The sequence below is a fragment of the Schistocerca serialis genome, chromosome 2 (assembly GCF_023864345.2).
Source record: "Schistocerca serialis cubense isolate TAMUIC-IGC-003099 chromosome 2, iqSchSeri2.2, whole genome shotgun sequence".
Taxonomy (NCBI): domain Eukaryota; kingdom Metazoa; phylum Arthropoda; class Insecta; order Orthoptera; family Acrididae; genus Schistocerca; species Schistocerca serialis.
The window spans coordinates 189,910,859-189,929,738 of NC_064639.1; the positions used below are offsets into that span (position 1 = coordinate 189,910,859).

General features: G+C 37.3%; 1 protein-coding gene across 3 annotated transcripts in view; it reads right to left on the reverse strand.

Annotated features, from left to right (window-relative positions):
- Positions 1-18,880, reverse strand: part of LOC126456917 (phosphatidylinositol 3,4,5-trisphosphate 3-phosphatase and dual-specificity protein phosphatase PTEN) — a 279,017-nt gene that overhangs the window by 163,471 nt on the left and 96,666 nt on the right. Inside the window, exon 10 of one of the 3 annotated variants that reach the window (XM_050092852.1) lies at positions 14,871-15,554. The exons of the other annotated variants lie outside the window; for them this stretch is intronic. Within the exon in view, the coding sequence (XP_049948809.1) occupies positions 15,469-15,554 (86 nt within the window). The 3' untranslated portion in view covers positions 14,871-15,468. Of the gene's footprint in view, positions 1-14,870; positions 15,555-18,880 lie in introns of those variants that run through there. 3 annotated transcript variants of the gene reach the window in all.

Consider the following 18,880-nt stretch of genomic DNA (forward strand, 5'->3'; position numbering starts at 1 on the left):
TTAAAAAATTAGCTTGTTTGAGAAGTTAAATCAATATAATTCTTGTCAGTAGATTTAATAGTATTTAACATAGGGATAATAATCTTCTGTAATTGTACTTCAACAATTATACAGATGTTTTAAGAATTGCATAGGTTTTCCAACAACAACAACAACAACAACAACAACAACAACAACTTTTGTAAATGCAATGCAGGATGAATATGTGCATCTGCGAATGAGAGGGCACCTCCTACATTTGTTGGCAAAGTCTGGCCTCCAGCATGTACCAAGAGGACACAAAATCTTTTCATTTTATAAGAAATCAATTCCAGCAGCTGCAATGTAACTTTTTATTTGCCTGTATTTGGAAATTTCAGCACAACAAGCGTGCCTGTTTCAGCTTACAATGCCACTTTCAAGTGCACGTCTAGATGGAGTTGGCAATCATATGGCATCTAGGGACCAACTGTAGGCTGTCTGTTATGAAATAATATTTTATTAATCATGAAGTTTTTATAATACAAAATTCTTTGTGATGATTGTTTGACAGCTAACTGATAGTTGGTATTCTTAGATGCTGTCAAAGAGTTATCACAAAAAACCATATAATAAAAACTACATGATTATAATAATAATAATAATAATAATAATAATAATAATATTTCCCAAAAGACAACTCACAGTTGGCCCACGTATGCCACACGACTGTCAACTCACCTAAATGTGCACTTGAAAATGGCACGGTAAGCCAAAACAGACAAGCTTATTGTGCAGGAATCTCCAAATAAAAGCAAATAAAAAATTATACTGCAATTACTGGAATTGACTTCTTATAAAATTTAGTATTTCGACTTAGTTTAAGCTGCAAGCCCCATTGACAAGAATCTTAGAAAAGAGTTGTGTGCACTGCTTGTCACTTGTAGTTATTATGTTGTTGTACAAGGGTAAAACTGCATTTTGCATATGAAACGGTATTATTGGCCAAAAGATATACAGACAGTTGTACATATGCAAGAAGTATCATACACAGAATCGAGAGCCAGACATAATTTGGCTCAAGTATTTCATGTCGAAAGCGAACATGGTGTTACGTACGCATTGAACCATGTGACTATCAGAAGCCACTTTCAACACATTACAGCGCCAAGCTTCTCCCTTCTGGTACTTCAAAATTGGACAACAGAAATGTAACAGCTCTGGTTCTTGCACTAAATGTATATTTTTAGTAATACAGCTTTTCTATTTCGATGAATGGTATGCATGACTTCTGAAATAACTTAATCACATCCCATGGAATAACCCATAATTGATATTCTGATTATCCATCTTCTAATTATAATGGACTAGAGCTTTATGGTTCTTAGACAAGCGCTACAGGTAATCAAATTCTGAAACAGTTGATGCCTGCATAAAGTGCCAGCAGAAAAAATGCAAGTATTAATAACTAGTTTTTTTTCCATGTTGAGAAATTAGAAGGAGTGGTCTGTTTTACTTGGTGAAGAAATTTCTATAGCCAAGATCATATAAATTCTTGTTTATTCCTGAGAATCGTTTTTGACAAATATGACTGTCATCTTCTGGTCTTCAAAAAGTTTTTGTAGCAAAATGTGTTCACTGTGAGTTAGAAACTCATCCCATGTTGTCATTATGGTGGATAAAATGTAGCACATTATACAAAGGTTTGTCAGATATAAAACATTTACAACTGAAAAGCAACTTACGCACATAGCAATGTCCGTGTACATTTGTGTACATGCACTGTATGCCTCATCTAACAAAGCTGGATCATCAATGTATGGAATATGGCATGCAGATTTAAACAGATGTGCACACAAGCATTTTACAACATTGTCAACGAGGTAGGAAAAGACTGACTGCTACTTACCATAAAGACGACACAGTAAGTTACAGACAGGCACAATTAAAGACACTTGCATAAAGCTTTCGGTCACGGCCTTCATCACCATAATGACAACACAGCATGAGGTTCTAACTCTCAATGAACACATTTTATAAACAAAAATTTTTTGAAGGCCATAAGACTGCAGAAATGAAGAAGAATTTATGTGATCTTTGCTATAGGAAGTTAACATAGCAAACAACAAGTTGTGCTTCAGAGTAGTGTTGGTAAACTTTTGATTCGTGTACATAGTGTCACGAAAAGTGATTTTTTACATCAACTTTCTGGTGCTTTGTGAAACCAACTGTATCAAATGATTTAATTTTTACAGACAACACAGTAACATAAAATTTGTCAATTCTGGAGATAGGTACTGTATTTACTAACTGGATAGAATTTTGAGAGTAGGTTTTGGGAACCGTTTTTCATTCAACTTAAACTTCTGCTGGACATGAGTAGTTAGAAAGTTCCCCTTGAGTACTATTTACTGTCTGCCTGGTGACACACCTTCTGTGATGTATCAATTGTTTTTCAATATTGAAACTACCATAGGAGAAAGAGCTGGTAACCCAGTGTTGTATGAACAAGTCAGGATATTTAGCATATTTCCAGGAATAAGTATTTGGTTTGACTGTAATTGAATTCATCAGAGATTCTGACACGTGTGATTTATGTAGGAGTGTCTTGTTACTATTGCCCCAGTATCAGTGGGGTAGATACAGATTTCATAAGATAGGCAAAAAGAATCTTATGGACTTATGTGAGGTTTTAAGCAGCAAGTAAAGTTGGCCATAATCAGAGTGAGGTTGCTTTTTGCAATACAGAGGGTAGAAGCATTATTCAGTGACAGCAAATGCCATTTCCACCCCACTGACCATGAGGTTTAACATGTTTCCCGCAGGCTGCGGGTGCACACTGCAACACTTGTGACATACACAATCAGCTACAGACATCCTACATAATCTCTCGTTTACTGCGTGTCGTACAAATCATCAGGTATTTGAACTCATACAAGACTGATATGTCAATTAGTACAGTTACAGAATTTTCCCCAGACACTTAAATCAGGAAATGTGGCTTACCCATCATCAAAAGCTCATTTCATACAATGTAACACAACATTTGACAAGCATACTGGAGGGGTTATATAGTTCCAGGAGAGTTGCAGCAGCTTTTTCTGTAGTTGGAGAATCAACAGTCTGGATGATTGACTGATCTGGCCTTTAAACATTAATCATTAATGGTTTTCCTACACTGGTACTGCAAACAGCTGAAATCAATGAATAACAATAGCTGTTGTACTTCTTAGGAACATGAAACTCTACCTATATGGTTTAATGATGATTGCAACATCTATAAAACGGTCCCCCATTCCCATCTCCATACATGGAATAACTGAGGAAGTTTTCATCAGAAAAAAATGAACTGACATTCTACAGGTCAAAATGCAGAATGTTAGATTCCTTTATCAGGTAGATACATTTGATTTTTTGTAGAGAGAAATGGATAGTGTAGTCTAACAGAGTGTTTTATCAAATACCCTGGCCCACTATCGGTACTCGTGCCAGTTAAAGTAATATATAGAAGAGGAACAGATACTAAGAGCCCCACTCTGTACTTTATAAAAACAAGGGCAGCAGTGAGCAGTCATCTGATGTACAGTGTTCACTTGCTGTATGAGGGTATATGTAGACTTTGGCACCGAGTTGGTGGCATCACAGACAGCTCAGAGTAAGAGGGCTACCAACAGTGTCAACAGGTACCCAAAACAAATGAATCATTCTTACATTAAAAAATAACTTTGATGTACGGTGCAAGGATCACACATTATGTACCAGAATGTGTTAAATGTTTGGTTCAACTATTTTGAGTTACAATTGATTAGGTCTGCCACTGTGAGACTTTAAAAACTTTAAATACGGAGTAGTGCAAATGAGAGTTCGGAGTTTGTTTAGTAGCTGGAAGTTGATCTAATATTCCAGCATCATCCATCAAGGATAGAATAAAAGGAAGTTTGTACACGATGGTGTGCAAAGTAGCTAGACCACCAAAACAATTTCTAAAGATGACAGTTCATCAGCAAGATTTATAACAGGTAATTGACAGATCCGACACAGTGAAAATATATCAAGTGCAAATGGCAGCTAAAGTTTGTCGCTGCAAACCCACCTTTTTCGTCGTAATAGCTTGAAGTTAGATATAATGGGAATTATTGAAGTTCACTGGTGGGGAGAACAGGACTTCTGGTCAGGTGAGTACAATATTATCAACACAAAAATCAAATGGGGCTATCCAGGAGAAGATTTAATAAGGGATAAAAAAAATAAGAATACAGGTGAACTACTGAGGAAAGCATAGGGAACACATTTACTGTAGCCAAGACAGACACAAAGCCAACAATGACAACGACGACGACGATGTACGAATGTACGAATGTATGAAGAGGTAAAAGAAGTTACTCAAATAATTAAGGGAGATAAAAATTTAATTGTGATGGGAGACTGGAATTTGTTAGAAGGAAAAGGAAGAGAAGCAAAAATAGCAGAACATGGACTGGGTGAAAGGAATGAAAGGGAAACCATCTGATAGAATTTTGCACAAAGCAAAATTTAATTACTGCTAACACTTGTTTAAGGATTCATGGAACATGATTTGTATATGAGGAAAAGACTTGGTGATGTTGGAAGGTTTAAGGTAGATTACATAATGGCATAAAAGAGTTTTCTTAAATACACTTTAAACTGTGAAGAACTTACAGTGGCAAATGTACACTTTGGCCAAAATTTATTGGTTACCAACTGCAGACTAAATCCTAATTGCAGAAAAGTAGCAAATTAACCCTGTGGCGCATAGCATCCACTACAGTGGACAGTGGTCACTTCTTTGGCATTTTCAATCAGTCCTGAGGCTGCAAATGCACACAGTTCACTGCAGTGGGCACTCCCTACCGGTGTTGTATCCTGCATGAATTTGCAGCCTCATGACTGATTGAAAACGCCAGAGAATTGACCATTAAAAGTTGTCCACTGCAGTGAAAGTCATGTACCACAGGGTTAAGGAGATGAGCGCTGCATAAGTTTGAAGAACCAGTGATTGTCAAGAGTTTCAAAATCAGTATTTCTCATACAGTGACAGGAATACAATAAAAGACAAATCGGTAGATCTGAGAGATGAAATGGTACAGACAGCCGAGGATCAAATAAGCAGAAAGACAAGGTATAGTAGAAATCCTTGGATAAGGCAAGATACTAAATTTAACTGATGAAAGGAGAAAATATAGAAATACAACAAATGAAGCAGGCAAAAGGGAATATATATATGTTAAAAAGTGAGATGGACAAAAAGTCCAAAATGGGGAAACAGGAATGGTTACATAACTAATGCAAAGCCGTAGAAGTATGTATGAATATGGAAAAGATAGATTGCACCTGTAGGAAAATTAAAGAAGCCTTTGGAGAAAAGTTGGTTACAGCAGAGAATGTGACAAAACCATCAGCTTAATAAGTCAATAATACAAAATACTGACAAATTATTTACAGAGGAATATGTAAGCAGGTAGATGCCAACCTTGGAGGACCAGTTTACGTTCTTCAGAACTACAGGAACACATGACAATATGATCCTATGACTTATCTTAAAAGATTGGTTGAAATAAGACAAAGCAACATTCATAAAAAACATTCCATATGTTGAGACTGAAATTCTGAAGACAGCAGAGAGAAAAATACAAGGCAGCTGCCTAACACTCTTATCGCAAACAGACAACAGCTGCTTGAGCCCTAAAGCAGGAGTAGACAGGTAATTTTAGGTGGGATCCGGACACTTTTGAAAATTTTTACTGAGGTACGAAATAGAAGCCAGCTCATATTCCTTAGTAACTTACTTCAACTTTCACTCACAAAATAATATGAAATACAGTAGATAGGCACAATTGCATTCAAAAATCAGAGAGGGAAATAAAATTTGAAAATACTGTAATGTCAATTACAGAATTATTTTTTTTTAAGCAAGAATTGTTGGAAAGTGAATAATTCTTGACCTGCAATGTCTTTTTCAGAGATATCCTGCCTGTGATGGAAAGATGACACACTTTGCATCAGGTCATACATTAATTTGCCACTTTCTTGCAGCTCAGTACTCATGCCAAAAGTTCGTCTCTAAATGCTTTACTTTTAATATCCAAAAATTGCACAAAAGTAGACATTTGTCCTCCATCAACAGTGTCATAATTCATCAAATGCTACGGCATAGCAAGCCATTTTCTGCAGAAATTTGAACGAACTACTTTTATTGTCAGTTGCTAAAATATTGGTTCTTGAACTGCTTCTTGCTGACAATGGAATACCTCGAATTGAGGCAAAAACACTCTTTTTCACTTCAAAAAGTGTTGCGGCCACTTCCAACATACTTTTTTCCACACACACACACACACACACACACACACACACACACACACACACAAATGCTCATTTGGAAGAATTATCTTGCCCATTCATAGAGTGATTTAGTAAGATGGTGCTTTTTCTGTAAGAAGCCAGATATGCTTGGAGTTTTTCTTGACAGCTTCAGTACCCAGAGGAAAGTTTTTTTGGAACTGCTGATGAGTTGTTTCGTAGGTCTATCAGTCAGTGTAAAACAAAACTGTTCAGTTCAATCAGTCAAAAACTTCGTATTTTCACTATCAGCTTTAGGCTTTTTAAGATCCATATCAATGAAAGGGAACGTTACAAGACTCGATAATAACAAAAAAAATTAACAACAGCTCTGAATGAGATTGCAGCAACTACTGATGAAGGGACAATAAAATTTGTACTTTTTATTTAGATTTGTTCTTTATGAAAATACTGCCACCCAGCACAAAGTGCATGTTGAAGCTTCGGAAAGGAGATGCTTTCATGTCAAAGTTTATGTCAACGCTTCACAAAGGGGCCACTTCCACATCGCAGGTCACTGCCGCTGTATATACCCGCCCAAAATATAAAATTGTTATTTCACATCCAAGTTTCATAAAGTGGCATTAAGCTTGCACTTGAGTTACAAGCACAAAAATCCTGTTAAAATGGATATGTCTATTCCGATTAAAAGATTCTTCATGTGTTGCCAGAGTAAAAGACTGTCTTTACAAAATTTCCTATTTCATGAAATAAAATTCTTATGCTGGCTTTGGGTGTACAGAGCTTTCAAGCGGACCAACATAACATGCTGTGATGGCCAACCAGCTCGCTCCCTTCCATCCCCACTCCCCAGCGCACTCTCCTGTGCTACACAGCATAGCAATTATGTATTTAATCTACCTACTAACCATTAAGAACTCTAATCAAATTACTTGTAAATACTATAAAAATGATAAGGGTGGCACTGAAACATCTTATCTGCAGAAAAATATTTTTTAAAAGACTGACTTGAGTAATACACACTTTCAAAAAATTTTTGGCATTCTAGTTTTTGCTCTTCCATGGTCCAGATCTCTATCACAATCCACCAGTTGCTGACCATAGGTCTAAGGATATGAATGAGAAGCAATAGTTGAGAAACAAACAAACAAGACAAGACTGTAGCCTATCTGCCATGTTATTCAATCTGTGCACTGGGCAAGTAGTAAAGGAAACCTGGGAGAAGTTTGGGAAGTGAATTATATTGGATGTAGTTGTTTAAAGGCCACTTCTTTTTGATTTCCTTCAATAGCTCTAAAACCACAGCTTTTAGTGAAAATGTTTCCCAGTACAAAATTAAGCTATACTAAAATCCTACAAATAGGGGCCTTATTTATTTTTTTCTCTGAGACTAATAGTTTCCATGTTGCAGGGGATGCAAAACTCACACATGATTAAAAACAGCAATTACTATTAAAGGGAGTGGCCTAAGAACAAATATTAAATTGTGTACCACATCTACGTGCATTAGAGTCATACTATGAAATAAATTGTGTTCTGACATTGTAAAAGGGTGGTGGAGGTGGCAGTGAAGCGTAGAAGCGCGAGGGGAAAGAAGGTCACAACAGGTGGTTGCCATCTCCAATTCCCTCCTTTACAGATCTGCAAACTGAAGAGCGAGCATCATAAGAAGCAACTACAGCATGTTTCACAAAGTATACCAACCCTTGGCAGCAGCAACACACTGGGGACACAGTGCACAGACATACTGGGGGAAGGAGGTGAGGATAGAGCAGGTGTTAGCTTTCCACAAACTGCATTAACACTACATGGAAAACAGATGTCTGTTACTAATAACACTAAAACAAGAAACATCTATGGATAAAAACTACATAAATCTGTGCACACTGTTGTTTGAATCTTGGTTGTGAAAAATTCTTTTACAGCCAATATTTGATCGGCAAGGGAAGGAGAGATGGTGAGGTGAAGTTCACGATCACCAGACTTCGCACTAATGTCTGGTCTAAATCCCAAACCTCTCTGCATTTTCTAATACAGTGCAGTGAGGGCACGTGACACTGCATGCATGCGCATGCACGCACACACACAGCTGTGCTGTTTTTCTGGGAAAGGCGATCTTTCCCACTTCAAGTGCCACTCACATTTCAGTTTACAGACAGACTATACTTCACCAGCATTTCCTGTTTAGCTCTCTTATGTGAATAGATAAAAAGACTTCACTGAGCTCATGTTTATGTCATGAAGTTATTTTCAGTTTATTAAGTGAGCTTCAATTTAAAATATCTTCCCATGAACAATGGCTGAGAAGTGCATAATTTGTAAGTGTTATGTCAGCGACCTTTTTAGTGTTGGAGGAAGAGGATTTGATTGCTAAATGTGGCACCTTGCTGCTGCACGTCATTGACAGGGTACTGTAAAGCCATGTGATTGTATTGTAATCACTCAGTGGTAAACTAATGACTGACCAGAAAGTCACTGAACTTCCCTCACTATTAATTGTGCTACTGGTAAACTGCATAAATCTCTTCCATTCAGGAATTGCTACCACTTTTAGAATGGACTGCACTGAGTGGAACCACTTACAACACATTCACTGTACATCTTGAAAGGTGGATGTGAATGTGTTTCTGATGGCAGTGGACTCAAGTCTAGAACAGTAATCTGCATTGTTTGATGTATGTTGAAATATCTGAAGTTTTCCATAATACTTAGGAGTCCTACCAGTGTTCAGAGGGAGATCATTTAAGTCTTGGAGTCTCTTCAATGTTGGGTGATGCTGTAAAAAGTGTTTCAGCCAGAGAGTAGAAACAATAAAACTGATGTTGTTGACAACATGTTACACTTGGGACAGGCTCTTCAGTTTGGTAGACGGTTGACAGCTCAAGCTGTTGCTCATAACATAATAGTTCACTTGACAAATGCAAAGAAGTAGTCATTTAATACACTGAAATAACTCCACTATATAAGCACTAGATCACTGAAGTCAGTTTGTCAACTCTCGTAACAGAACTAGACAGAAAATGTTGGAGAGGTACAGTCTGCCTGTAAAATTAAAAGCAAGGAGTGTTCAAAGTCACCTTTCCTGAAAAAATGCTACAGCTGCCATACAGGAAGACTAAGAATCAATTTCTCCTCTAACAGTGTAGAGCAGCGTGCACAAATCTTTGTAGTTTCTGTCCATATGTGTTTCTTTCATTGGTATTATTAGCAACTCATACCTGTATTCCATTAAGTGTTAATGCACTCTGTGGCACAGAAACAACCTCCCTAGGCATGTCTACACACTGCATCACCAGTGATTCATAAGGCATGCTGCAGAAGGCAAGTGTAACTCTGTGAAACATCCTGTAGTTGGTTCATGTGACTTACTGGCATAGGGACAGTCGGAAAGCTCCTGCTGACTCTTCATTTTGCAGACCTAAGAAAGAAGGAAGTGCATGACCATAGTCTGGTGACCTACTTTTTCTTGCACTTCTACCCTCCATTCCCTCCCAGTCACCCTTTTACAAACCCACAACACAATTTTTCCCTACTGCACTTAGACATGGTACTGTAACGTTCCCTGGCAAACTCACACATTAACAAACTGAAATTTATTTGTACCATATACGCCACTCTGAGCAATTTGTATATAATGTAATTATTTAACAAAAAATATTATTGAATTTTGTGTAAAAGACATTTGTTATTATTGTAATATTTTTTGTAGTAATATTCTCTCTGTATTTAGGATGGTAATATTTCTATATTAAATATGTAATTGCGAAATGTGTCAATATCTGAGATAACAGAGATGTGAAATTCAGCCAGAGGGAAATAATGTCGTGAAATTACAAAGAAATGTTAATAGTCAGCAATACTATAGAAGCACAATGCACTATGTATTCTTTGGTCTTCCTCGTTTAGAGCTGAAAGCGGTAGGAAGCTGTGTCGATGTATTTGGTGAATGGGTAGACGTCATTTGTCTGTATCTAGATTTAGCCGCCATTGAAGGGGAAATTACGAGCATATGTGAGTTGAATAATTGTTATGGTAAAAATATATTTAAATTTATAAAAAGTGTGTATTATTAATGTAAATTAGTTTGCCCATGTCATCTATAATATTTCTTTAAAGAGTTTTCAGCATTTTTTAGCGGTGTTGCTGGGCTGTGCCGTGACCGATCAATTTGCAGCGGTGGCACATTTAAAAAATTGTTCCGCTAAAGGAAAAATCAACCAAACCCGTAAATCGGGAACAGATAGATAAACATTAACAGTGAACTAAGAGAATGTTCTTCTTTTACAGCGATCCAGAGACCGACTGAGATTTAAAAAAAAAAAAAAAAAAAAATTAGTTACACATTTGTGCATTCTTAGACGGATAGTTAACATTGAAATTTAACAGTTTTGGTTCTTTCAAATAACTTTAATGTATAGCGAAGTAGGTTTGATCAGTGATAATTAAATGTCGGCTTGGTAATAATTAACCATTTTCTGCTAATAGTGATAATCTTGTGTTCAAAAGCTAACGCCGGGAAAGAATTCAGTAAAAATATTTAACAAAAAATCCACTGCATTTAGAAAATGTGTGTCAAGGCCGAATGATGTAAAGAATTTAATTTTCAACCAAATATTCTTAATCAGTTAATATGAATTCACGTAATTTTTTAAATGTACGTAATTCTTTTGAAAGTGAAAAATTTTTATTACCACACGTAAATAAGAGAGAGGTTCTACAACAAAGTTCGCACGCAAAGAAAGTAAGGTAAAGAAAATTAACTTAAAAGCAAATTTTATTCTTTAACGAAATTTACACAGCGATTTCGTTAAAGTACACACATTTAATATTTGTTCTTAACCCACTTCATTCAAAAGTAAACTGTAATTTTATGCCATTACAACTCTATTTTTAAAATCTGCAATTTTTCCATCCCTTGGAGCGCAGAAACTATTAGCCCCACAGAAAACACGAATAGGAACTTTTTAGTAGGAAATTTAATATAAATTAATTTTGTACTGGGAAACACTTTTGCTAGAAGCCACAGTTTTCAAGTTATTCAACGAAAACATAAAAACAGTTACCTTTACATGTCCCCCAACTCCCATGCTTACAACATACCACCAATGGGTATTTTGCTTACACTGTTCATGACACACTCTCGTACCATTGCACAAAAATTTGTTACTACATGAAATTTTTCCCGTATTCTACCTTTTTTGGTCTTCTGTTAACGGGCTATATCAGCAAAGACTAAATCTGATTATTACAAACATCAGAGTTTAGCAGAAGTTACATCCCCAAGCCCAAATCAAACCTTGTGAGTGGGTAATGGAGTAATTTGTCAACTTTTTTGAACCACACAACAATTTTCAGCGTGATATCAACTGCTAATCTGTACAAAGATATTCCTTATTGAATCCTTGATAGGCGCACAAAGTATATATTGAAATTATTTTGAATTCTAGTACTGTGGTATTAACTTAGCAGATCATCCAAAATTCACTCCTGTCATTAAGCACATATATTTCCACGTGCAAAGTGGGCAGAACAGGTTTTCTGTAAACTCATCCATGTGCTGGTATCATCTGTTTATTATTCATCTTGATGCCTAGAACTCCACATATGAAGCCTCATCCAATTTGTGCCAATTGGGTTCACTACTGGTGCAAGTATGTCATTTTTGCTTGTCTGGAATTGCATAATACGAGTCATCACAAGAGTAAGGGTTCAACTGTTTGCTGTGAACCAGTGGTAAGATCGTTACAATAATCGTCGAGCTATATCTTGTATCGGTGTGTCAGGGATGGAATGAAGGAAGTTAAATCCCAATTAACATCCCATCAACGACGTCATTTCAAGCACTGCACATTTGGATTGAGGAAGGAAATTCGCCACACCGAAATCTGCTGCGACCTTTCAAAGGAATCATTCCCGCATTCATCTTAACCGGTTTCTTAAATTCGTAGAAAACCTAAGTATGGGAGGCATCATGAGTATTTGAACCACTATTCTCCCAAATGAGTTCAGTGGTTTGGATGAGTTTGGGCCCTTTATGAGTATACTTTAGTTTTCAGCAAACATTACAGTTCTTCAAGATCATCTGATGTTCTAGTTAAATCTTTTGTATACATTAAAAACTACAGTAAGCCAAGACACCATATTTAAGCCCCTCTGAATTTTATCTTATTCCTGTTACGTTATCTGCTAATGTGACCCATTTTCCACTCTTGAGATAAAGGCATGGAAAATGCCTTTAATGACATGTCATTCTGGTTCCTCCTCTAACAACAACTTTCCGTACTGTTGTTATTTGATCCTGAGCTATTTACTGTTTAGTTTCTGTCTTAGAATTTTATAATCTCCACAAAGACCTTGACAAGATCACAGAAAATACTAACAAATTCATTTTTCTTGATTATTTCTACTAGAACTGAACTTGCGAAATCATTTACCGCTTTCCCAGTAAAGAAGCCATTACGGAAGCCACGTCAAGCTGCTGTTAAAGGATTTTTCTCAAAAAAGTGGTTATAAATACTGTTGAATTGTATCTTCTCAAAAATGTTTGCTATGTGGAAAGGGGGCACATGGCTCTATATTAGAGATCACTTGCATATCTAGTTTAATAGTATAATTTGCCTGGCCTTGATTGACTGGTGATGTCAAGTGATGCCATTCCATTGACTGATGTGTGTCTGTGGACATGTGAAAAACCTCAGTCTTGTTCCCTGCAGCAATGGTCTCTAGAAATTGATCATCTTCGCTATATTAGTCCAAATAAATAATAAATCAAGAGCACAGGCAATTCTTTCCATTTCGCATTTCTCAGTAAGCAGCCTGGGAACCCAATGTGCCCGCAATTTGTGAAACTGCAACCTTTCAAACGGCGAAATTGTTCGACCCAAATTTGGAAATTCCAATGCTATAGTTTCAATTGTGAATTGCCAGTCTACATGAATCTTTTTGTACATGGCTTTGACCAAATCCTCTGAGAGCAATGATGGCTGGCCTGATCGCAGTCCATCTTTGACATTTTCCCTATCTTCCCTTGACAGCTCTCACTCACTTATGCACATTGCTGTCACTCATAGCATTTGGGCTGTACACCTCACTTATCTATCAAAGAATATCTGCTGCTGCAAATCATTGACTGTATTTCACAGTCAGCAGCTGCTCTATTGTTTTAAACATTTTGAACTAACACTGTAAACAGCACAGTGGGACAATAACAATGCAAATGGTGTCGCTTGGTGATCCAGGTATGCCAGGAGGTGATGCACATATGCGTTTCAAAGTTTGTGCGACATTTCGTTAGCTGCAGTGATTCGGACCTTACTTTCCAAATATCCCTCATATGTGGATCTTCTGTACACTTTTCCTCATTGTTCATCCTGTTAATCCCCCCTGAATAGCAAAACTGAGTCACCATTCGTTATTCTGTGAAATTTTACCTCTCTCTCAGCAGCTACCTCTGATTCATGGCAATGATTTATTGCTGACCTTGGACCATCATGGTTGATCAACCTGTTTATTACAAGACTCGCCAATTTCATGAATGACAGTTGAATTTAGAAATAAATTAGCAATCTCTTTTGCACTATGTTCTTACAATCCTGCTGGGAATGTAATAAACCAAAGGAAGAATCAGTAACTCTAGATGCCCTTCGTCAAAACTATCAGAGGTAGAAAATTAATATTTGAATCTCCACATAAAATTGTAAAATTCTTGTTGGAGTATTCTATATTGCCAGAAATGCGATATTGTACGATTCCATGTCTACCTTTGGAGTACAGAACTCAAAGACCTGTTCAATGCAGTGCTCATTCACATCTATTGCCAAGACTACAAATCCATTGTTTGTATACATATTCCACATTTTGTCTCTGGAAAGTTAAATAATCATAGTATGTATTATCAGTTACTTCACAGGGGCCACGCATGTCCGAAATGACAAATGAAAGTGTTTAATATTTTTACACAGTTTGCTGTGGCCGAATGTATAATAGGAAGCTCCACAATTAATGGATGAGAGTGGCTGAAGCAAGAAGCACTGAATTAACTGTTGTTCAGATCTCCATGGAGGTCCCTTACACTATCTACTGCTGATCTCTCTACAGCACACTAAACACAACTATAATGTTTATTATTGTGATTGTTATGCTAAGTTTAACATAGACAACAGGTCTAAGAGGACATACTCCTGTCAAAATGAAGCAGCTAAAGAATGATGGAAAGTCAACTAAAACCATACAAACCTACTACCAACACCCCACACACAACCTGTTAATTGCAAATCAGTTATCTTGGCAATGCAGGACTGCAGACGTACATATGTACATGGAAGTCTTCAAGATCATACACCATTTTTCCCTAGCATTTTGATTTTTTTCATTTTTAAAGAAATAAAAAGAAAGTAACAGTGGCTTAGAAAGGACCGAAGTACATTCCTAGTTCAAAGACCTAGGCATCAAAATGAAAATGCAACATATACTTCACTGTTCATTTCATTTTATTTACTCATGACAAAAACTGATTTATGTTGTTCATTTACAAGATTAAGGGTGTCTTTTAGACAATTAGGTCAACAGTAAACTGCAATAATGACAAATGCAAAAATATGACTGAAATAATAGCAAGAAACCTTGCATTTATTCTGTGAACTACATGAAACATAGCCACAACACAAATGCTTTTCAATTTACACGACATGTCAACTTATTTGTATTGCACTAAACACTGCCTCACATCATCTAATAATAGAAACATCCAGAATATTTTAAAATACAAGCAGAAATTTTTGGAACAAAACTTCCATAATTTTGTGCCACATCATACATTCAAAGATCACTTCAGAAAATGAAAATGTATCTTTATTTCTTAGTTGAGCTAAAACAGCACAGTGCTACAGGAGTGAAAATTTGAATGTGGATTTGTATGACTCATTAAAATAAGAGAAATATTAACAATGTTTCCTCACAGTTGTCTTGCATAATGTTGATGAACAGTTATGAAAAACAGATATAAATAATTCTGCACCAGGCAACATAAATTCAGGTAAATATCGAAAATACTTTTTATCTTCTATACACCTTTCTTCAAGGTTTTGTACACTTGTAAAATGGTTCTATAAAATGGACACACTGTTTGTTCACTGTTCTCCCACCTTCAGATTACTGTAAGCAAGTTAACCCATTACAGCCCTTATTGGGCCTTCAGGACTCAAATAGTTCATTTACATGCCTGTATTCCGAGTCAGAAAGTAAACGATACCTGCCAACCCTTCGCTCAGCGGAATCCACTGTGTAGGCATGTGAGGAAAAAAAGCTGCATGAGAATTTTTTGAATTGTACATGAAATCAGAAAGCAAAGCAAACACCAAAAAATTTAAATTCATCACAGTACACATTACATACACATTGAAATGATGCTGGCAAATTAACACACATGCTAACATCTTATTAGCAATCATCTCATGATTGTGTAGCAGAGAGGACTAGTTATCTAGCATGAAGGTAAACTTGTGAGGAACAAATTATGAACTACAAATTAGGTAAGTTTTCCACAAACGGGACCTGTCAAAACAGTGCAGTCTACTGGTGTCTGTGTGTTCAAATATATAAAGAAAACGAAATCAACTTACATGCAGCAAATAACAGTGCTAATGTGTATCCTATCTACTGTAATGTTTTAATAATGAAAAAGCTCACCAGGACAATTTCAATCAGACATCTTGTAAAGAAATTATCTTGACAGCAATGTACTGAGGGCATTCAAATGCATAATTATCTGTTATGTCAAAAATGCCAAGAGACATGTCAGATTATTGAAAGAAAGGACCACTAATAATACATCTATACTGTGAGATGGCACAAAAAGAAGTCTGAGGCATGGGGTCAAATCATTATTTACAAATGCCTTCTCAACTCTAGCAATTGTAAACACCTAAAATATTAGTATTCTTGTTCGTGATACTGATGTTTAAGTAGCTGACTGTCATCTTCAGTACACGTTTTTATTTGCCTTTGCTTTAAGTCTCTTATGTCAACTCATGTGGTTATCTGCTAACTACTCATTTGACACAGTTTGTGTTGTACTCAGTGCAGATTTCTGAATTACATTTTCTTGTATCATCTTATTGCTCCAGCCCCTTTCCCTCCATCTCCCTCTCCCACCCCTACTTCTTGGCATTAAAAAAATGCCGTTTCCAAAAAATCAATACTCAGTAGGTATTTCATGAAATTTGTCACAAGGCTTAAAGCAGTTTTCAAGGGCGGGTGAATCGAGTGAAAATGGGATGAAAGAGAAAAGTGTGAAAATGTGGAGGGAAAGGGAGAAAAAGCAAGTACAAGAGTTAATTTGGTGGTGTTACAGTGAGGCAGGAAGCAGGAAATAACCGTTGAAAAGTGTTCTATCAATATTGTTTGTACAATTATCTGAGAAGAAGTACTGCAAGTGTAAGAGTCACTTTGCTCCCTTTGGGGTACCGGTCAAAACCCCTGACGTCCAGACTGCTCTGCATGGCAGCTTTGTTACATAGCTAGTATCAACTTGGGTTCCGTGGCATGTATGAGTGGATTTGCACACTTGAGCAGTGGGGAGGCAGGTGGGGGAGATGAGATAAACAGGGGGTAGATAGGAGGCAGCCAAGGCGAGAGAGGGCAAAAGGGATGGGGTCACAAGGGGGGTTTACTGGGGGCACCGGAGGTAGTAGCAGGTGAGTCGCCACATGCTGAGGGGGTACAGGGTAGAGTCGCAGTGCTGCCTGGGGGTAGAGGTAGGGGGCCGCTAGGGGCAGAGGTAGGGAACTGCTAGGGGCAGAGGTGTAGCAGTCCCCCCCCCCCCCCAGACACACACCTTGGTCACAGAGGATAGCAGGGGCAGGGGCGGTGTTGCCTGTGGCAGAGGTGTAGCATGTGGGGACTGGGCATGAGCAGAGGGGGTGGTGGGGCACGGCCACCAGGAGCAGAGGGGGTGGTGCTGTGCAGAATGGCCTTGTCCTCTATGAATGTGATACTGTGTTGCTGCAATGGATCAAAATTTCACACATTGGTTTCCATCCATCATTTTGCTCCTGGAACCCTCTAAAATCTCCAATGTTTTTCGGTACACAAGAGAAAAATGAAATACGGTCTGAAACCCATGCCTGAAACCATCATGTACTGAGGCAACGGAGCATCACATTCATAAGAGAGAATTTCTACGCAGCAGCTAGTTCCATTTTCTCCACTAACAATCATAGCAAGCAGTCATGATCAGTGAATAACAATCACAACTGTGATATAGTCTGCCTACAGTCCATCAGTGTACAAAGTCATGTTCGCTGCTGAAGAGGTGGCCTACAAGCAAGCACCAGTTCCCACATCTTTGAAATTCCATAGTGTCGTTGAATGACACTTCCCAACATGGGTTCCTATCCTCGATTTGCTTCTCAAGACATCCTCTACAACCCTTCGAAGTTTTCCTCAACATATCTGGGACACCCTGTGTAACAGTTCGAAGTGTCTTGGTTTCATCTGAGACACTAATTGTTAAAGATTTATATAAAAAGAAAAGTTGGGAGCAAGGGCCAATTATCTTCCTATCACCAATTTAAAGAGAAAATCAGACACAAGGTAAAACAGATAATACTAATGACATTTATCTTAGAATCAGCTAAAACCAGAGGCACACACATTTTTTGGGCAAAAGATGTATACTATCAGTAATGAAGCCACACTCAACAAAACTGCAGCATTATGGAAATGGTTACACATGTTTTCATAAAAAAAAGAAGACCAAAGTCATTTTGTTAATGAGCACTTGTGATAGCAGGCAATAGTGAAGAGACAACTGCCATTAAAAAGGTGTAATTACATCACAAAAAAACACACCAAGGATGCACAATACACAACGTGCTGTCAGCACGTAACAGCAGGTCATCCTAAAAAGATGCAACCTCTAAACTAAAGTAGGCTTAGAAATAGAACTGAGACCCACAGAAGATGACAAATAACAATGACAGAAAGACACTGTTTTTCTGCATAACGAGTGTCCAGACACACTGCGATACAGTAACACTTTCCCCTTACAATCTTGCAGAGAAGTTCAGATAACACTAAACTTCATATAATCAATAGTATAGTTCACCATGTTTCAAATATTTCAATTTTCCAAGATTGTACTTTTATCTGTCTTTAATTATGATGTTGTAAGTTGCATTTTTCACATGCACACTGGGAAGGTGGCTCTCCACGCCATATTATGTAAACATTGCCATCCTCTGCCCACTTTAAAGATAATGTAACCAGCTTGTATAATAGTATGTCCCACTACCTATTCCCATGACATACCACAGATCACATGGTGCAAACTGTGATGCCTTTATGTATCACTTATGTTCATGTCAGTGACTGTTTAGACACAGAGTAGCAAAGTTTAAAACCTTTGATTTGGTCATCTATTTTTCCACAACCTATCAACTAAGTCATGCTAATGGCCAGTAAATTATCAAATGTTCTCACTTTTATTTTTGACAAAATTCGTTTATATAACCTAAGATACATGTTTTGATGACGACTTGGGTTATACTCAAGTCTTATGACTTATAATCCTCGCACAAACGAAAAAATGGCTGACATCGAAATA